This window comes from Pristiophorus japonicus, chromosome 19 (assembly GCF_044704955.1).
Source record: "Pristiophorus japonicus isolate sPriJap1 chromosome 19, sPriJap1.hap1, whole genome shotgun sequence".
In the NCBI taxonomy this organism is placed as follows: Eukaryota; Metazoa; Chordata; class Chondrichthyes; family Pristiophoridae; genus Pristiophorus; species Pristiophorus japonicus.
Genome location: NC_091995.1, coordinates 41126471 through 41147924, shown reverse-complemented (window position 1 = coordinate 41147924; position 21454 = coordinate 41126471). Strand labels below are relative to the sequence as shown.

General features: G+C 47.8%; 1 protein-coding gene across 5 annotated transcripts in view; it reads left to right on the top strand.

Moving 5' to 3' along the window:
• Positions 1-21204, top strand: part of LOC139229836 (uncharacterized) — a 29001-nt gene extending 7797 nt beyond the window's left edge. The window contains exons 3-10 of one of the 5 annotated variants that reach the window (XM_070861436.1): positions 4268-4343; positions 7651-7938; positions 9164-9264; positions 9720-9801; positions 16275-16520; positions 18590-18679; positions 19282-19393; positions 20953-21204. In XM_070861436.1, coding sequence (XP_070717537.1) covers positions 4268-4343; positions 7651-7938; positions 9164-9264; positions 9720-9801; positions 16275-16520; positions 18590-18659 — 863 coding nt within the window. In that variant the 3' untranslated portion in view covers positions 18660-18679; positions 19282-19393; positions 20953-21204. Of the gene's footprint in view, positions 1-4261; positions 4344-7650; positions 7939-9163; positions 9265-9719; positions 9802-16274; positions 16521-18589; positions 18680-19127; positions 19394-20952 lie in introns of all 5 variants that reach the window. The other 4 variants (XM_070861437.1, XM_070861433.1, XM_070861435.1 and 1 more) reach the window with 4 other exon arrangements.
• The last annotated feature ends 250 nt before the right edge of the window (positions 21205-21454 follow it).

The following is a 21454-nucleotide window of genomic DNA, read 5'->3' as shown; positions in this document are numbered from 1 at the left end:
CATTTGTTTTTGTATTTAGCAAACTTCACACAAATTCTACACAAAAGAAAAAAGAGAGGAGTGCTTCCCTTAGCTTGTAGCTGCGAGAAATTTATGCGGGCTTTTTTTTAAAAAAGGGACACGAAAGAAGATGGTGCTTTTTAAACATTCAAATTGATTTGCTGGCAATAACCAAATTGAAAAGACAGTGCTTTGTTACGATTCGAATTGATTTAAAACTAGACCACACATTTTAATTTAAACTACGCAAGATAATAGCAATTTTTTCCCTGTAAACATAGAAACATAGAAAATAGGTGCAGGAGTAGGCCATTCGGCCCTTCGAGCCTGCACCACCATTCAATATGATCATGGCTGATCATTTTTACAACTTTAGGATCCCATTCCTGCTTTCTCTCCATGCCCCTTGATCCCTTTAGCCGTAAGGATCACATCTAACTCCCTTTTGAATATATCTAACGAACTGGCCTCACAACTTTCTGTGGTAGAGAATTCCACAGGTTCACAATTCTCTGAGTGAAGAAGTTAGTCCTCATCTTGGTCCTAAATGGCTCACCCCTTATCCTTAGACTGTGACCCCTGGTTCTGGACTTCCCCAACATCGGGAACATTCTTCCTGCATCTAACCCGTCCAATCCCGACAGAATTTTATATGTTTCTATGAGATCCCCTCTCATTCTTCTAAATTCCAGTGAATATAAGCCTAGTCGATCCAGTCTTTCTTCATATGTCAGTCCTGCCATCCCAGTTTGGTGAACCTTCACTGCACTCCCTCAATAGCAAGACTGTCCTTCCTCAGATTAGCAGACCAAAACCGTACACAATATTCAAGGTGTGGCCTCACCAAGGCCCTGTACAACTGCAGTAAGACCTCCCTGCTCCGATACTCAAATCCTCTCGCTATGAAGGCTAGCATGCCATTTGCCTTCTTCACAGCCTGCTGTACCTGTATGCCAACTTTCAATGACTGATGTACCATGATACCCAGGTCTCGTTGCACTTCCCCTTTTCCTAATCTGTCACTATTCAGATAATATTCTGCCTTCCAGTTTTTGCACCAAAGTGGATAACCTCACATTTGTCCACATTATACAGCATCTACCATGCATTTGCCCACTCACCTAACCTGTCCAAGTCACTCTGCAGCCTCTTAGCGTCCTCCTCACAGCTACACTGCCACCTAGCTTAGCATCATCTGCTAACTTGGAGATGTTCCTTCATCTAAATCATTAATGTATATTGTAAATAGCTGGGATCCCAGCACTGAACCTTGCGGTATCCCACTAGTCACTACCTGCCATTCTGGAAAGGACCTGTTTATTGCTACTCTTTGCTTCCTGTCTGCCAACCAATTCTCTATCCACGTAAGTACATTACTCCCAGTACCATGTGCTTTAATTTTGCACAGTAATCTCTTGTGTAGGACCTTGTCAGAAGCCTTTTGAAAGTTCAAATACACAACATCGACTGGTTCTCCCTTGTCCACTCTACTAGTTACAGCCTCAAAAAAATTCTAGAAGATTTGTCAAGCATGTAATCCAATTAAAATGTCCAATTCATTTTTTTTAAGCAACTGTAACTTCAAGGCTGAAGTTTTATCTTTTGTTAAACAAACCATTTCATAACTCCATAAATCATAATCAAAATAAATCCACACCTGTGTTTCTAACTTGAAATGTAATTCAATTCTAGGTGCACAATGTACATTTTTAACACTCAAATTATCCACACTCTAATAAAAGTTTCCACATCCATGACAAAAAGGTTAACCAGCTAGCTTCTGTACAGAAGTAGTTGGAGCTTAAACAAACAGACACTTTATTTTAAAGACAGGCATTCACACCAACCTTTCACTCAACAAAGCTTATCTTTCTCTTTCTCGGCACAAAAACTGAAGCTTCTGTGTCAGTTTTACTTTCTCTTTTTTAAATTATTAGTTGTTTGTTTCAGCAGCTTATTTTTTGATTCCGTTTTTTTCTTCCTTTGCTGAGTTCTTAGATCTTCCCACTCTATTTCCTACTCTCTTTCCTGCACTTTATGCTTATCTTGTTCCTGAAGTCGCCAGGCTTCATGCAGAGGTGGGTTGTGTTAGCCAGTTTCTAACTGGCTTCTTTAATTTTAGTTTTTTTCTTATTCACTTGGGATACTATCTCAACCAATTTCCACCAGATTCATTACCTTCCAGGACGTAATTTAAGTAAGCGCCACCCATTAAGGCTCCCCGTGAATCATCTAGTTGTCTGGTGAGACGGTTATTATCTGACACTATCTGACTCCTAGCTTCGTCAAGATTCTGTTCATATATTCTAACATCCTGGTCAAGGATGACAGCTCTATCTCTCTCCGCGAAGTTCATCGCTGCATATGCAATCAAACTTTTTAGACACTCCACTACTAGTGTCTCTACCAGTGTCTCATCACACTGCTTGCCCTACTTTGCTTTATATTTCTTCCAAAGATCCCCTTTCGGTATCTTTGTGTACTTAAGAGACAATATCGGACGGTTAATACTGACGCTCCCTCTCACGAGGTTAACCCGACAAGGATTGATTCATTTGGCCTGATGAAATTCTTGCCTCTGTTGCCTTAGTCGCAATAAACCTGGTTTCAGTTGAGGTCATAAGTCCCTTCGTGGCCGCCAATTGTAACATTTATTAGATCTGTCAGATTTTGTATCTTGTCTGTGAGCACAACAAACCACGCTGGTTACAGGTATTTTGTAAATAAGCACAACAGATTTTATGAAGTAGTTTGCTTCCAGAACAAAGAAATAATACTTAACAAGGCGATAGTCGACAATCTGTTCCTTGAAACCTCAATGGTAGCCCACTTGTCTCTTGCTGTGTTCTGTTGACCGTAGTCCTTCAGTTTCCTTCTGTGTTAATGCTGCCCCCAAAGTCCAATAGCTGTTACTTTATACCCTTTTCCTCCCATACAAATGCTGAGAGTGTCTGCAGCTGTCTCAGGCTTGCAATAGATCATTCTAAATCTGTGCCTCTGACTTTCTATGTTATCTCTAGTTCTTCTCAGAACTTTTACAAAGACTGTGTCACAGAATTCCTTACTGAGCTTGGCTTTACAAAATTTTACATGCTGCATACTTGTATCCTATTGATTATTATTTGGCCTTGGCCATTCTAGTTCTAAATGAAGCTGTTTCAGCAAACTATAAAACAATGGTTAACATAATAATGGCTCTCCCAACATGCTTTACTTAAAAAGGGTTAACATAATAATGGCTTAATCTACCATGATGCTTTGCTTAAAAATGGTTAACATAAGCTTACACACATTTTAGTTAATTTTATAATATAACAGTTAAACAAAAGCATTATCAAAACACTATTACAACGTGCAGGTAAGTTTTATCTTACAACTGGATGGAACTAGGGAGCAGTCAATAAAAGTGTCCCTATCCCAGCAGTAATCTGTGCCCACCACTCCTTCAGGTGTTAGTAACTTCCAATTTTCCCCTTGATATTTAACACTGAAAATTTAGCGGGTCTCATACACTGAGAAATGTAGGTCCTGCATGTACGTAAAGTGTTGAGAATGCTCACTTTCCACATGTAGAAGAAGCTTTGTTGAGCACTTGGGACAGGCGTGCACGAATTCAGAATGAATTGAAACCTGGGTGCTCTATTGAATGGTTGAAACCATCTTGGGCACGAAAAAGGCCATAATTGGCGCGCACAGAACCGTATACAATCTCTTGCGGGTTGCTGTACCTCCAACAGTGACATCACTTCGAGAAAAAAAAAGACTTGCATTTATACAGCGCTTTTCATGACCACCGGATGTCTCAAAGCGCTTTGCAGCCAATGAAGTACATTTGGAGTGTAGTCACTGTTGTAATGTAGGGAATGCGGCAGCCAACTTAGGCACAGCAAGCTCCCACAAACAGTAATGTGATAATGACCCAGATCATCTGTTTTTGGTATGTTGAATGAGGGATAAATATTGGCCAGGACACCAGGGATAACTCCACTGCTCTTTGAAATAATGCCATGGGATCTTTTACGTCCATCTGAGAGAGCAGGCGGGGCCTCGGTTTAACGTCTCATCCGAAATGCGGCACCTCTGACAGTGCAGTGCTCCCTCAGCATCGCACAGGAGTGTCAAAAGTATTTCATTGGCTGTAAAGCGCTTTTGAACGTCCCGAGGCTGTGATAGGCACTGTATAAATGCAAGTTCTTTCTTTCTGTTTACGTCCAGTCTGTTCCGTACGTTTTATCTTTTTCTTTTGCCAATTTTTGCCTAGAACAAGATGACTTGGATAGCTTCCTGTCGCTGTCCCTTTCAGCGGGATCCGAGTCGACAGTGACCCTCTCGCACCCCAGCAGGTACTGCTCTGCCCAAGTGTCAATGGTGTAGTGACGCATTTAATTCTACAGGAGTTGTCGGCGACACGCTTCCTACTGTCTGTCCATGCGTGCATGTCATCGCCTCTCACCCCACCCTGGTCTGGAAAGACGCTGTGTGTGGGCTGATCAGACTGTAGTTAGTGAAGTGGGTGACTGGGTGATGTCATCAAGGCCCAGTTGGCCATGTGGCGCGTGGTCAGGGACATCGGCAGGGCCCAGGCACAGCGGAGGAGGTCGGGGCGGATGAGCGGCGAGAGATCGTGGCGGATGAGCGGCGAGAGATCGTGGCGGAGGTGCGGCGAATGCTTGTGGCGGAGGTGTGGCGAATGCTTGTGGTGGAGGAGCGGCGCGAGATCACGGCGGAGGAGCGGTGAGAGTTCAGCGACGAGAGATCGTGGCGGAGGTGCGGCAAATGAGGGTGCGGAGCCCAGGGGCAGCACGGGCCAGCCCACACTGCGATATGTCAGGACAGAGGGTGGAGAGCACCAGTTCAAGCTGTCACAGGAGCATCCAATCGTGCCCCGGTAACTGCCCCCAAAGGAAGTGGAGTGTGGGAAATTGCACTCCGCTTCCAGTGAGGGGTGGTTAGCCAATTCTGCGGCGGGAGCAGGACTTCCACGCTGGGGGCTAAAATTCCCGGCCCCAGAAGGTTACCGCCCCCGAGGTGGGATCCTGTGCGGGGAGGCAGAGGGAAGTGGAGGGGAGACGTGGGCGGGAGATGGAGGGGAGAGTGGTGGAGGTGGGGGTGGCGGAGAAACCCAGGGCGGGGGACGGGAGGAGCCACATTGCAGCGAAGGTCTGGGGGGGCGAAGTGTGTTGGAGGGGCGGGCCTGGGGGCTCTGTACCTCGGTGCGGGGAGTGTTCGGAGTGGGGTGGACGGGTTGACTGCGCAGATGGTGGTTGGTGGATGTGGTGTGGTTGGCATCGCGGGAGCGCGGCTCCGGAGTGGCCGGGGCTGGGGACTCGACATCCGGGGGTGTTCGGCATTTGGGAAGGATTCTGATGGGACGGGGCGGGTTGGGTGCGGGGGGAGTGTTCCCGGTGTTGGGTGGGTCTGGAGCCGGGGGTGGGGGGGGGTGGGGCACGGTCTGGGGATGGGGGGGTGGGCTGTTTGTGGCTGGGATTGGGAGACTTCTTCACTCGGGGGAGTTGTTGGTCTGTGGGGTTCCCTGCCGCGGAGAGTTGTTGATGCCGGTTCATTGGGTGTGTTCAGGAGGGAGTTGGATGTGGCCCTTGCGCCTGGGGGATCGGGGGGTGGGGGGGAGGGTGCTGGGATGGGTGATCAGCCATGATCTTGTTGAAATGCGGTGCAGGCTCGAAGGGCCGAATGGCCGACTCCTGCACCTATTTTCTATGTTTCTATGTCCGTGCAGCAGAGCAGGTCTCCAGTCATCCTGGTTAACCCTCGCCACTAGATAAAGGCCCAGCTCTGTCAAGCCTGTGTGGTGGCTGGTGTTCAACGGTCACCACACGTTTTTAAAAAAATCCACGCACAGGCATCTTCCAACCTTTCAGGACTCAGGACTGGAACATCGGGTCCTCCATTGAAACATCTGTGAACTCATCCCTTTTGGTGTGGAATCAAGTCATCCTGGTTCGAGGGACCGCCTATAATGATGATGAGTTAGTGGCTTTACCCCCCCCCCCCTCCACAATGGGTGTGCGTGATCAGTGGTGTAGCGGGTTCCCATGGGTGCTGTGTGTCCCTGCGCATGCGTACATGTAAATTGCACTGCGAGGTCCAAGCGGCGTTACCCTGGCAACCCCCTGTTTCCACTGTTGCTATTGTTGTCAGCCACCGGTCCATAGTCTACACGAGGAGCATGGTCCCTTTAAGGCGTCTGGGTTGTTAATCTCTCAAACGGTCCCCTCCCCTATGACACAGCTGTCCCGTAACTGTATTCAAATGAAGGCTCGTTTCACCACCTCCGACTATTAACATTCTTTCTCAGCACCTCTGAACTGTAGCTCCTCGCCTCCGTTGGCCTTCCCTTTACGTCTTTAACTGAGCACACTCCTGTGATGTTCTCTCTTCTGTCAGTATTTGTTCCCCAATGTGATGTTCTCTCTCCTCAGTATATTCCCCAATGTGATGTTCTCTCTCCTCAGTATATTCCCCAATGTGATGTTCTCTCCCCTCAGTATGTTCCCTGACGTGATGATCTCTCCCCTCAGTATGTTCCCTGACGTGATGTTCTCTCCCCTCAGTATGTTCCCTGACTTGATGTTCTCTCCCCTCAGTATCTGTTACCTGACGTGATGTTCTCTCCCCTCAGTATCTGTTACTTGACGTGATATTTTCTCCCCTCAGTATGTTCCCTGACGTGATGTTCTCTCCCCTCAGTATCAGTTACCTGACGTGATGTTCTCTCCCCTCAGTATGTTTCTTGACGTGATGTTCTCTCCCCTCAGTATGTTCCCTGATGTGATGTCCTCTCCCCTCAGTATGTTCCTTGACGTGATGTTCTCTCCCCTCAGTATCTGTTCCGTGATGTGATGTTCTCTCCCCTCAGTATGTTTCTTGACGTGATGTTCTCTCCCCTCAGTATGTTCCCTGATGTGATGTCCTCTCCCCTCAGTATGTTCCTTGACGTGATGTTCTCTCCCCTCAGTATCTGTTCCGTGACGTGATGTCCTCTCCCCTCAGTATGTTAGCTGACGTGATGTTCTCTCCCCTCAGTATGTTCCCTGATGTGATGTCCTCTCCCCTCAGTATGTTAGCTGACGTGATGTTCTCTCCCCTCAGTATGTTCCCTGATGTGATGTCCTCTCCCCTCAGTATGTTACCTGACGTGATGATCTCTCCCCTCAGTATGTTCCTTGACGTGATGATCTCTCCCCTCAGTATCTGTTCCGTGACGTGATGTCCTCTCCCCTCAGTATGTTACCTGACGTGATGTCCTCTCCCCTCAGTATGTTACCTGACGTGATGTTCTCTCCCCTCAGTATGTTCCTTGACGTGATGATCTCTCCCCTCAGTATCTGTTCCGTGACGTGATGTCCTCTCCCCTCAGTATGTTCCCTGATGTGACGTTCTCTCCCCTCAGTATCTGTTACCTGACGTGATGTTCTCTCCCCTCAGTATGTTCCCTGATGTGATGTTCTCTCCCCTCAGTATCTGTTACCTGACGTGACGTTCTCTCCCCTCAGTATCTGTTACCTGACGTGACGTTCTCTCCCCTCAGTATGTTACCTGACGTGATGTTCTCTCCCCTCAGTATGTTCCCTGATGTGACGTTCTCTCCCCTCAGTATCTGTTACCTGACGTGATGTTCTCTCCCCTCAGTATGTTCCCTGATGTGACGTTCTCTCCTCGCAGCATCGGCAGTTTCGAGGACGACACTGATGTCGACCTCTACAGCGGCGCAGACTCGGTGTCCGGAAGCAACTCTAAATCTCCGGGGATGGCGAGCCGGAGGCCCGAGCACCTGCCGCTCCCCAATCACGAGATGAAGGTGGAGCAGGAGGAGTGGGAGTCAGGCAGTGAGAGCCACAGATTCGAGCGATGCAATTCAAAAAACAGAGAAGCGGATCGAAGCAATGCAGAGATGGATCCGACTGTCCCGACAAACACGTGAGTGACATTAAATATAAACATTCAGCATCGGTGGAGAGGGAAACAGAGTTCACATTTCAGGTCGTTGACTGTTCATCAGAACTGGTAAAGGTTAGAAATGTAATGGGTTTATTAAGGATGTCTTATCGGAGGAGGGAGACGCGGAGAGGTCTAGGGATGAGTTCCAGAGCTTGGGGCCTAGGCAGCTGAAGGCACGGCAGCCAATAATGCAGCAATTGAAGTAGGGGATGCGCAACAGGCCAGAACTGGAGAAGTGCAGAGATCGCGGAGGTTGTAGGGCAATGTTCCCTATAAGCTGCGCTTTGTTCTGCATGACCAGTTTCTTTTACTGCGTGGTCCCTTTAAATGTTTGCGCGTGTGCGGTATTTACAGGCCGGTGAGCGGCCTGCGTGGGTCCTTTCCCGTTACTGTACGGCCGCGCAGCTTGGAGGGAACATTGGGGCTACAGGAGGTTACAGAGAAAGGGAGGGGCGAGGCCATGGAGGGACTTGAAAACAAGTATGAGAATTTTTAAATCAAGGTGTTGCCAGACCGCGAGCCAATGTAGGTCAGCGAGCACAAGGGGCGATGGGTGAACAGGACTTGGTGAGAGTTAGGACACGGGCAGCTGAGGTTTGGATGAGCTCAAGTTTACAGAAGGTGTAAGCTAGGAGATCAGCCTAGAGAACGCTAGAATGGTTGAGTCTGGAGGTGACAAAGGCATAAAGGAGGGTTTAAGCAGCAGATGAGCTGAGGCAGGGGCGGAGACGGGCGATGTTACAGAAGCGGAAGCAAGCAGTCTTGGTGATGCATTTATATAGCGCCTTTTAGGACCACCGGATGTCCCAGAGCGCTTTACAGACAATGAAGTACTTTTTTTTTGTGAAGTGTTATCACTGTCGTAATGTAGGAAAGGATATGGGTTCTTGTTGTTTTATCCAGTTTGATTGCAGTGATACTAGTTGATATCGAAGTCACTTTGCAGGTGTTATATAAACTGGTTCGCTCAAGGAGGCAGGAATTTCCCTGGATCCTTGTTTTAATTTTTCTCCCTTCCTTCCCCAACCCTTCCCTCACCAGCCCTGATTCCCTATATTTAATGGTCACTGCATCTCCCAATTCCGCTACTCAAACAGTGTGTGTGTAGTGGGTGGGGGAATATAATCTACAGGAACTCCATCGCCCTGTAAATTTGTTCAAGTCGTCACCGGACTCTGTGCTTCTCCCTCCGACCGTTTTCCAGACTTCCCGAAGAGGCCGAGAGGCAACGCGCTTCCGACGGGGAAATTCTTCAAGTCTGCATCGGTGAGGGAGGTGTGCCGACCTGTCCTGCAATCAAAAAAGGTAGGAGAGTCGCCTGGGAGTTTAAAGTGGCTCAGCGATATCCCTCGGGATTCAGGCGTAACTCTTCGGGAACTGTTGGACATTTGTGGATGTTTATCCCCTCTTTAAAAATACACCTGCAGAGCTGTCTCGCTTGGGGGGAGTTGGTGGAGTAATAGTAACGCATTCAAAGCGGAGTGGTGAATAACCTGGCCAACATTTATCTCTTTCCCCCTCCCCCCCCCCCCCCCCCCCGCCCCCCCACAGAAATCCCTACCCAAAAAAACCCAATTAGTTGGTCGTTTTGTCTCATGGATTGAATTGGGATCTTGCTGTACCTAAAATGACTGCTGCAATTTGCAGGGTCGCTGCACTTCAAAGTAAGTGAGGGCAGTTGAAGTGCTTTTGAGTCATTGCTGGGAGATATCATAAGTTGCTGCACAAATGCAAGCCTTTCTGTCTTTCCCTTCCTGCAGAGCAAGAGGAGCCTTGCAGCGTTCCTTCACCAGTGGCCTCAGCGGGATCCGAGTCCACAGTCACTTTATCGCATCCGAGCAGGTATGGGACCAGCACAGCCCGTTTAATCAGTATTCCGCAGGGCTCCGGAGGCACTGTTAAACGTGCAGAATGGGCGTGTAATTGGCAAATGAGCATCAGTGTAGACAAGTGTGAGGTGTTACATTTTGGCAGGAAGGATAAAGAAAAAAGTGTGTAAAGATAAACCCAGCAACTTACAGGCCAGTCAGTTTAATCTCGGCAGCAGGGAAGCTTTTCGAAACAATAATCAGGGACAAAATTAACAGTCACTTGGATAAGTGTGGATTAATTAAGGAAAGCCAGCACGGATTTGTTAAAGGCAAATCATGTTTAACAAACCTGATCGAATTTTTTGATGAGGTAACACAGAGAGTTGATGAGGGCAATGGTGTACATGGATTTCCAAAGGGCGTTTGATAAAGTGCCAGATATCAGGCTAGTCAGCAAAGTTGAAGCCCATGCAATAAAAGGGACAGTGGCATCATGGATACGAAATTGGCTAAGTGACAGGAAACAGAGAGTAGTGGTGAACGGTTATTTTTTTGGACTGGAGGAAGGTATACAGAGGTGTTCCCCAGGGGTCAGTACTAGAACCACTACTTTTCTTGATATATATTAATGTCTTGGATATGGGTATACAGGGCACAATTTCAAAATCTGCAGATGACACAAAACTTGGAAGAACATAAGAATATAAAAAATAGGAGCAGGAGAAGGCCATACGGCCCCTCGAGCCTGCTCCGCCATTCAATAAGATCATGGCTTATCTGATCATGGACTCAGCTCCACTTCCCTGCCCGCTCCCCATAACCCCTTATTCCCTTATCATTTAAGAAACTCTCTATTTCTATCTTAAATTTATTTAATGTCCCAGCTTCCACAGCTCTCTGAGGCAGCGAATTCTACAGATCCACAACCCTCTGAGAGAAGAAATTTCTCCTCATCTCAGTTTTAAATGGGCGGCCCCTTATTCTAAGATTATGTCCTCTAGTTCTAGTCTCCCCCATCAGTGGAAACATCCTCTCTGCATCCACCTTGTCAAGCCCCCTCATAATCTTATACGTTTCGATAAGATCACCTCTCATTCTTCTGAATTCCAATGAGTAGAGGCCCAACCTACTCAACCTTTCCTCATAAGTCAACCCCCTCATCTCTGGAATCAACCTAGTGAACTTTCTCTGAACTGCCTCCAAAGCAAGTATATCCTTTCGTAAATATGGAAACCAAAACTGCACGCAGTATTCCAGGTGTGGTCTCACCAATACCCTGTACAACTGTAGCAAGACTTCCCTGCTTTTATACTCCATCCGCTTTGCAGTAAAGGCCAAGATTCCATTGGCCTTCCTGATCACTTGCTAAACCTGCATATTAACCTTTTGTGTTTCATGCACAAGTACCCCCAGGTCCCACTGTACTGCAGCACTTTGCAATCTTTCTCCATTTAAATAATAATTTGCTCTTTGATTTTTTTCTGCCAAAGTGCATGCCCTCACATTTTCCAACATTATACTCCATCTGCCAAATGTTTGCCTACTCATTTAGCCTGTCTATGTCCTTTTGCAGATTTTGTGTGTCCTCCTTACACATTGCTTTTCTTCCCATCTTTGTATCGTCAGCAAACTTGGCTACATTACACTCAGTCCCTTCCTCCAAGTCGTTAATATAGATTGTAAATAGTTGGGGTCCCGGCACTGATCCCTGCAGCACCCCACTGGTTGCTGATTGCCAACCCGAGAATGAACCATTTATCCCGACTCGCTGTTTTCTGTTAGCCAATCCTCTATCCATGCTAATATATTACCCCCAACTTCGTGATGTTTTATCTTGTGCAGTAACCTTTTATGTGGCACCTTGTCAAATGCCTTCTGGAAGTCCAAATACACCACAACCACTGGTTCCCCTTTATCCACCCTGTTCGTTACATCCTCAAAGAATTCCAGCAAATTTGTCAAACATGACTTCCCCTTCATAAATCCATGCTGACTCTGCCTGACCGAATTTTGCTTTTCCAAATGTCCTGCTACTGCTTCTTTAATAATGGACTCCAACATCTTCCCAACCACAGATGTTAGGCTAACTGGTCTATAGTTTCCTGCTTTTTGTCTGCCTTCTTTTTTAAATAGGAGTTTTCCAATCTGCTGGGACCTCCCCAGAATCCAGGGAATTTTGGTAAATTTCAACCAATGCATCCACAATCCCTGCCGCTACTTCTCTTAAGACCCTAGGATGCAAGCCATCAGGTCCAGGGGATGTATCTGCCTTTAGTCCCATTATCTTACCGAGTACCACCTCCTTAGTGATTGTGATTGTGTTAAGTTCCTCCCCCTGTATAGCCCCTTGACTATCCACTGTTGGGATATTTTTAGTGTCCTCTACTGTAAAGACTGATACAAAATATTTGTTCAGAGTTTCTGCCATCTCCATGTTCCCCATCACTAATTCCCCGGTCTCGTCCTCCAAGGGACCAACATTTACTCTAGCCACTCTTTTCCTTTTTATATACCTATAGAAAGTCTTGCTATCTATTTTTATATTTCATTCTAGTTTACTTTCATAGTCTATCTTCCTTTTCTTAATTTTTTTTAGTCATTCTTTGTTGGCTTTTAAATGCTTCCCAATCTTCTGTCCTCCCACTAGTTTTGACCACTTTGTATGCCCTTGTTTTTAATGGGATACCGTCCTTTATTTCTTTAGCTAGCCACGGATGGTTTTCTCTTACGCCCTTTCCTTCTCACTGGAATATATTTTTCTTGAGAGTTGTGAACTATCTCCTTAAATGTTCACCACTGTTCCTCAACCGTCCTACACTTTAATCTATTTCCCAGTCCACTTTAGCCAACTCAGCCCTCATATCTTCATAGTCTCCTTTATTTAAGCTTAGTACGCTGGTTAGAGATCCATTTTTCTCACCCTCCACCTGAATTTGAAATTCAACCACGCTATGATCACTCATTCCGAGGGGATCCTTTACAAGGAGATTGTTTATTAATCTTGTCTCATTACACAGGACCAGATCTAAGATAGCCTGCCCCCTGGTTGGTTCTGTTGCATACTGTTCAAGGAACCTGTCGCTTATGCAATCTATGAACTCTTCCTCAAGGCTACCCTGACCAATTTGATTTGTCCAATCAATATGGAGGTTAAAATCACCGATGATTATTGCTGTTCCCTTTTTACAAGCCTCCACTATTTCCTGGTTTATTCTCCGACCAACAGAGTTGCTACTTTTAGGGGGCCTATAGACTACACCCACCAGTGACTTTTTCCCTTTATTATTCCTTATTTCTACCCAAACTGTTTCAACATCCTTATCATTTGAGCCAATATCATTTCTCACTATTGCAGTGATTCCATCCTTTATCAATAGAGCTACCCCACCTCCTTTTCCTTTCTGTCCGTCCTTCCGGATTGTCAAATACCCCATAATACTTAATACATAATACTTGATCACCTTGCAACCATGTCTCTGTAATGGCTATCAGATCATACCCATTTGTCTCAATTTGTGCCGTCAACTCATCTATTTTGTTACAAATGCTACGTGCATTTAGACGTATTGCCTTTAAATTTGTATTTTTACCCTTTTATCCTGCTTGTTTCCCCGCTCCTTCAAACTCACTTTCTTTATTTTTGCTTTCCAGTTCCAGCTTTACTCCCCTCCCTACTGAATATATTTTCAGGTTCCCATCCCCCTGCCAAGCTAGTTTAAACCCTCCCCAACAGAACTAGCAACCGCCCCCCCCCCCCCCCCCCCCCCCCCCAATGAGAATATTGTTCCTGGCTCTGTTGAGGTGCAACCCGTCTAGTTTGTACAGGTTCCACCTCCCCCAGAAGTGATCCCAATGCCTCAGGAAACGAAAACCCTCCCGCCTGCACCATCTCTCCAGCCACAAATTCATCTCTTCTGTCCTCCTTTTTCTGTACTCACTAGCTCGTGGCACTGGGAGTAATCTAGGGATTACCACCTTTTGAGGGACTACTTTTTAATAGAAACATAAAAACAGAGAAAATAGGTGCAGGAGTAGGCCATTCGGCCCTTCGAGCCTGCACCAGCATTCAATAAGATCATGGCTGATCATTCCCTCAGTACCCCTTTCCTGCTTTCTCTCCATACCCCTTGATCCCTTCAGCCGTAAGGGCCATATCTAACTCCCTCTTGAATATATCCAATGAACTGGCATCAACAACACTCTGCGGTAGGGAATTCCACAGCTTAACAACTCACTGAGTGAACTAAATTTCTCCTCATCTCAGTCCTAAATTTCCTACCTCTTATCCTAAGATTGTGTCCCCTAGTTCTGGACTTCCCCATTATCGGGAACATTTTTCCCGCATCTAACCTGTCCAGTCCCATCAGAATCTTGTAATTTTCTATGAGATCCCCTCTCATCCTTCTTAACTCCAGTGTATAAAGGCCCAGTTGATCCAGTCTCTCCTCATATGTCAGTCCTGTCATCCCGGGAATCAGTCTGGTGAACCTTCGCTGCACTCCCTCAATAACAAGAACGTCTTTCCTCAGATTAGGAGACCAAAACTGAACACAATATTCCAGGTGAAGCCTCACCAAGGCCCTGTACAACTGCAGTAAGACCTCCCTGCTCCTAAACTGAAATCCTCTAGCTATGAAGGCCAACATGCCATTTGCCTTCTTCACCGCCTGCTGTACCTGCATGCCAACTTTCAATGACTGATGAACCATGACACCCAGGTCTCGTTGCACCTCCCCCTTTCCTAATCTGCCGCCATTCAGATAATATTCTGCCTTCGTGTTTTTGCCCCCAAAGTGGATAACCTCACATTTATCCACATTATACTGCATCTGCCATGCATTTGCCCACTCACCTAACCTGTCCAAGTCACTCTGCAGCCTTTTAGCATCCTCCTCATAGCTCACACCGTCACCCAGTTTAGTGTCATCTGCAAACTTGGAGATATTACACTCAATTCCTTCATCTAAATCATTAATGTATATTGTAAATAGCTGGGCTCCCAGCACTGAGCCCTGCGGCACCCCACTAGTCACTGCCTGCCATCCTGAAAAGGACCCATTTATCCCGACTCTCTGCTTCCTGTCTGCCAACCAGTTCTCTATCCACGTCAGTACATTACCCCCAGTACCATGTGCCTTAATTTTGTACACCAATCTGTTGTGTGGGACCTTGTCAAAAGCCTTTTGAAACTCAAAATACACCACATCCACTGGTTCTCCCTTGTCCACTCTACCAGTTACATCCTCAAAAAAATTCTGGAAGATTTGTCAAGCATGATTTCCCTTTCATAAATCCATGCTGACTTGGACCGATCCTGTCACTGCTTTCCAAATGCGCTGCTATTTCATCTTTAATAATTGATTCCAACATTTTGAAATTGAAAATTGGTTAACTGACAGGAAACAGAGCGTAGGAATAAACTTTTTTTTTCCGGGTGGTGGGCAGTGACTAGTGGGGTACCACAGGGATCAGAGCTTGGGCCCCAGCTATTCACAATATATATAAATGATTTGGATGAGGGAACCAAATGTAATATTTCCAAGTTTGCTGACGACACAAAACTAGGTGGGATTGTGAGTTGTGAGGAGGATGCAAAGACGCTGCAAGGCGATTTAGATAGGTTGAGTGAGTGGGCAAACACATGGCAGATGCAGTACAATGTGGATAAATGTGAAGTTATCCACTTTGGTAGGAAAAACATAAGGACAGAGTATTATTTGAATGGTGATGGCTTGGGAAGTGTTGATGTACAGAGGGACCTGGGAGTTCTTGTACACCAGTCATTGAAAGCAAACATGCAGGTGCAGCAAGCAGTTCGGAAGGCAAATGGTATGTTGGCCTTCATTGCAAGAGGATTTGAGTACAGGAACAAGGATGTCTTACTACAGTTATACAGGGCACTGGTGAGACCGCACCTGGAGTATTGTGTGCAGTTTTGGTCTCCTTACCGAAGAAAGGATATACTTGCCATAGAGGGAGTGCAGCGAAAGTTCACCAGGCTGATTCCTGGGATGGCAGGACTGTTGTATGAGGAGAGATTGGGTCGACTAGGCCTGTATTCACTCGAGTTTAGAAGAGTGAGAGGGGGTCTCATTGAAACATATAAAATTCTGACTGGGTTGGACAGACTGGATGCGGGGAGGATGTTTCCCCTGGCTGGGAAGTCTAGAACAAGGGGTCACAGTCTCAGGATACGGGGTAGGAAATTTAGGACCGAGATGAGGAGAATTTCTTTCACTGAGGGTGGTGAACCTGTGGAATTCTCTACAACAGAAGGCTGTGGAGGCCAAGTCAGTGACTATATTTAAGAGGGAGATAGATAGATTTCTAGACACAAAAGGCATCAAGAGGTATGGGGAGAAAGTGGGAATATGGTGTTGAGATAGAGGATCAGTCATGATCATATTGAATGGCGGTGAAGGGCCGAATGGCCCACAATGCTCCTATTTTCTATGTTTCTGTGATACTCTCCCTGAAACGATACTCTTTCCCCCCGCCTGATAGCGATATCAGCTTTGAAGAGGACTGCTTGGTCGGCGCGGCCGTGGTATCCGAGAGCGAGACGGAAGGTCCGGAGACGAACAGGAGAAAGCGGCCGGCTCTTCCGGACAGCGAAGGCAAGGGCAGGGAGCCCAGGTGGGACCAGCCCGGGATGCTGGACATCGGAGAGGAAATCGACCGCTGGAACTTCCTGAAGGATTACCTGAAGCTGAAGAGCGATGAAGAGATGGCCAGGGCACTGCTGGATTTGTAAGAATTCACTAACCTTTTTAAAAAGACCTCTCCTTTCTTCAGGTTCTGTCACGGAATAACAGTTTATCAAGGGACGTATTTAGTATGGGACGGGTTCAGCGACTAGTCTGTACTCCACTTGCCGTCAGTCCTTAATGTAAGTTTTCATTGCAAGGCAGCCTACAAAGATCTATACACGTGGCCCGTGCACTCTGGCATTCTCTGCGTAAACCCCTACACCTTCACACCTCCCTCTCCTCCTGTGAGACCCTCTTAGACCAAGCCTTTCCAAATATCTCTTCCTTTGGCTCACCTTCCATTTATTTTTGATTACGTCTCTGAAGCTCCTTTTTTAAGCTCCCTCAGATAGATTTGTTAGTGCTGCATTGTCAGAGGCGCCGTCTTTCAGGTGAAATGTTCAAAATCGCAACGCCTTGCTGTTTCAGGGTGTGGGAGGCCACGATGGGCCCGGGGTGGGGGTGCGACGGGCGGGGTTCGTGTGGTGGTGGGAGGGGGGGGGGGGGGCGTGTGGGGGATTGGTGAAGGGGCATGTGGGCGCACTAGGTCCATGCTGCAGAGCAAATTTTTAACACTATTAAAACACCTTAAAAAAAAATCCCACCCCCAAATTTTTTTTCTAAAGCATTTAATTACCTTTAATTGCAATTATTTTTAAACACGTGAGGTGTTTTATTTATTTATTATGGTGTGTTTGGATGTTTTAGGTGTTTTCTCATTGATAGTAATGGGAACTCGCACAAACGGAGTTCCCATTATTATGAATGAGAATACTGCACCGTGATTGGTTGTCCAGGCCCACGTGACTCCAGCTTGGACTTGCGCATCTCGAAGACAGGTCCCCATGCGCTGCGCGGCGAATGTAGGTCGGCCTCCAACATCTTGATCATTCCTTTGTACCATACAATCATTCCTTTACCAGTTGTTAAGCTACAGAAATTAAAGTGCAAATAGGCTGCACTTGAGTACTGCGTACAGTTCTGGTTGTATTGCAGGGGTTGGATGTTGCCGTTTTTAACAACCCTACTGAAATTTCAAATAACAGCGTGTCAATATTTGATGTCTCCAAGATGAGAGGAAACTAAGTGATGTTCTGTTACTGACTGCTCCATTTTTGATTGGGGCCCAGTTTGATTGGAGGAGCAGTGAGAGATTGGGGCCCAGGAGAGACGAGGGTTCGGGGCCCAGGGGAGCTTGGTCTCCCAGTCGTCTTGGTTAACCCTTGCCACTGGACCAAGACCGAGCTCTGTCAAGCCCGAGTGGTGGCTGGTGTGCAACGACCACCCCATGTTAAAAAATCCACGCACAGGCATCTTCCATCCTTCAACATGTAGTTCGGGACTTAGAATGTCAGGTCTCTCATTGAAACACCTGTGAACTCATCCCTTTTTGGTGTGGAAGCAAGTCATCCTCGATATGAGGGACTGCCTAATACTATACTAAAGTGACGTTGGGGGGGGGTTCACGTGGGCGGTGGGTGACAGTGTGACGTGTGGGGTGGGGTGGAATTCGTGTGGGGGGAGAGGGGGTTTTGTGATGGGGGGGGGGGTCATGCGGTGGGTTGGTGATGGGAGTGTGATGGGGGGGGACAGGATTCGTGTGGGGTGGGGGGGGTGACGGGTGGGGGGGTGGGGCGGGGCTCATGGGGGTACGGGATTTGTGTGGGGGGGGGCGGGGGTCCTGTGGGGGGTTGGTGATGGGAGTGTGATGGGGGCACGGGATTCGTGTGGGGGGGGCGGGGGTCATGTGGGGGGTAGGTGATGGGAGTGTGATGGGGGGGACGGGATTCGTGTGGGGGGGGCGGGGTTCGTGTGGGGGTGGGTGACTGGTGGGGAGGGTCGCGTGTGGGGGGGGGGCGGGGGTCATGTGGGGGGTAGGTGATGGGAGTGTGATGGGGGGGGACGGGATTCGTGTGGTGGGAGGAGGGGTGGGTGGCAGGGGAACACACTAATGCCTGTCTTGTGCCCCAGGCGATGTTGAATTTTACCCCCGGAGTTTGGTGGGGGCTTTGTTTTGTAAGGGAAGACGGTGAAGCGATTGATCCTGTTTGGTGCTTTGCGACTTTGCAGGTACACGGAGACGCACGCCGCTACGTCCAGCCCGCTGACCCCGCCATCGGCGTTTGTGAAGAAGGTGTGAGGGCCGTGCGCTGCAGCAAGGTCGGTTACAGCGGCTCGGTCAGCTCTCCCTGCTGTTAACACTTTCCCTTCCAGGTGTCCCCGGGGGTGAGGGGTTTGGTCTGGTGGGATTCACCGTGCCGATCTGTCGCCGATGGGATGGCCCAGCAGCCTCTGTGGCTGCTGACTGGGTTATCTTCTCCATCCCAAGTTCAACAGAAAAAGGGTTTCTCTCCCCCCCCCCCCCACCCCCCCAAAATGGTCATGGAGGGGAGGATGGGGTGCCATTTGAAGCTTCCGAGACCGAGATGGATAGATTTTTATTGGGTAAGAGTGTCAAGCGAGCTGGGTTAACGGCAGCTGGATGCGGTTAAATACAGATCAGCCCTGATCTCGGTTGAATGACGGAACAGGTTGGCGGGGCTCGATGGCCTCCTGTGTGAGACTCGCCCCTTTGATTGTGTTATCATTCTGACGTACCTTCCTGCAGGGATTCACCTGGCATCCAATGCCTCGGCCATAACCTGGGAGCTCGGCACGGGGGGCAGAGAGTGCACGTGCGGACTATCAGAAGTGTGTGCTTTTTTTTCTGTTTTAACCTTTCAGAGGTAAGTACAAATGTGCTTTTCTTTCTGTTTGAGCAGCAAGGTGTTTCCAGCCGTGGATCTTCAGCACCGTTGGCAGCAATGGAGCGGGAGCTGTCTGCATTGGTGGCGCAGGATCAGAGTCGGAAGCTGCAAGCTCGCACTCTGGCAGGTACTGCTTCGGAAAGGTTGCTGGCAGCAAGGGAACCTGGTGCGCGTCGGCAAGCCCCTCCGCACAAGCTCTTCCCAACCTTTGTTAAATCTGTACATGTGTCCTGATACCTTTTACCGGGACGCGCTTCCCACTCCCTCCGTAGACTCGGCGAACCAAATCAATTCCCGATCGCTCCTGCCGGCCATCAGTGGTTGGCCAGTAGCTATCCAGTCACTTCCTGTCCTACACTACACCAATAACTTGCATTTGCATAGTGCCTTTACTGTAGTAAATACATCCCAAGGCAATTCACGTACAAAAATTGACACCGAGTCACATAAAGAGATGTTAGGACAAGTGACCAAAAGCTGGGTCAAAGAGGTAGGTTTTAAGGAGCGACTTAAAGGAGGAAAGAGAGGCGGAGAGGTTTAGGCAGGGAGTTCCAGAGCTTGGGGCCCAGGCAACAGAAGGCACGGCCGCCGATGGTTGAGCGATTATAATCAGGGATGCTCAAGAGGGCAGAATTAGAGGAGCGCCGACATCTTGGGGGTTGAAGGGTGGGGGGGGGGCGAGATTGTGGGGCTGAAGGAGATTATAGAGATAGGGAGGGGCGAGGCCGTGGAGGGATTTGTAAACAAGGATGAGAATTTTGAAATCGAAGCGTTGCTTAACCGGAAGACAATGTAGGTCAGCGAGCACAGGGGGTGATGGATGAGCGGGATTTGGGACATGGGCAGCCAAGTTTTGGAAGGCCTCAAGTTGACAGAAGTTGGGAGGCCGGCCGGCCAGATGAAGGTTGGAATAGTCAAGTCTAGAGGTACAAAGGCATGGATGAGGGTTTCAGCAGCGGATGAGCTGAGAAGGGAGGTGTTATGAAAGTGGAAGTAGGTGGTCTTGGTGATGGAGAAGATATGGGATTGGAAACACAGCTCTTGTGTCAAATATGACAGCAAGGTTGCAAACAGTTTGGTTCAGCCTCAGATAGTGGCCAGGGAGAGGGATGGAGTTAGTGGCTAGGGAACAGGGATTGCGACAGGGAGCAAAGACCATGGCTTTCGTCTTTCAAGTGTTTAATTAAAGGAATTTTCTCCTCCTCCAATACTGGTGTCGGACAAGCAGAGTGACAGATCAGAGGTGGTGGGGGTGCCGTGGGATGAATACCCGATTACCGCGGCATTATCCTCTTTAACACGGTGCTGCTGTTGGATTTTTCTTCATTATTTGTTCATGGGATGTGGGCATCGCTGGCAAGGCCAGCATTTATTGCCCATCCCTAATTGCCCTTGAGCAGGTGGTGGTGAGCTGCCTACTTGAACCGCTGCAGGCCACACCAGGTGCCTTCTCCTTTAACACTGTTCTGCCATTCGATGACTACCCCAATGCCTTCCCCTTTAACACACTACTCCCATTGCATGGATACCCGATGACAGTGGCATTACCCTCCCCTTTAACACTGCCCCTTTCCTCCCCCCCTCATTGGATGAATTTCTTATGCCTTCCCCTTTAACCCTCTGCTGTCGTGAAGGTAATTGCCGTGGCTGATGTTTGCTGATGCACCTTTGCCCGTTTTATTGCAGCGTATCAGATGTGTGAGCTGAGCCCGAGCTCGCCCTGACCAGAGCACCTTCCCGTTACCTTTGACCCCCTTCTGTCGGGTCGCTCGAGGGCGAGCCAAGTGCAGATGTGCTTCAGCTTTGATCAAGATGTGATACAAGACAGTCGAATTATTTATTTTTATATATATATATATGTATATAATGTGTGTGTGTGTGTGTATATTGTACAGTATTTTTGTAGAGATTTTCTATCGCAGAAACACAAATAAAGTTTCTCCAGTTTTATGAGCTGTTGCTGCTTTGATGCTGTGTGAAGTTTCCCTCACGTGTCTGGACTGGAGTGCAGTCTCTCAGCCACAGGGTGACTGCGATAGAAACCGGCCTTGTCAGTTTTAATGTAAAAAGCTGTGGTAATGCATTTAAAATGGAGGATGTTCCTTCTCTACATTTAAAATGGGGGATGTTCTATTCCCTACATTTAAAATGACGGGTGCTCTTTCCCCAAATTTAAAGAAAGACTTGC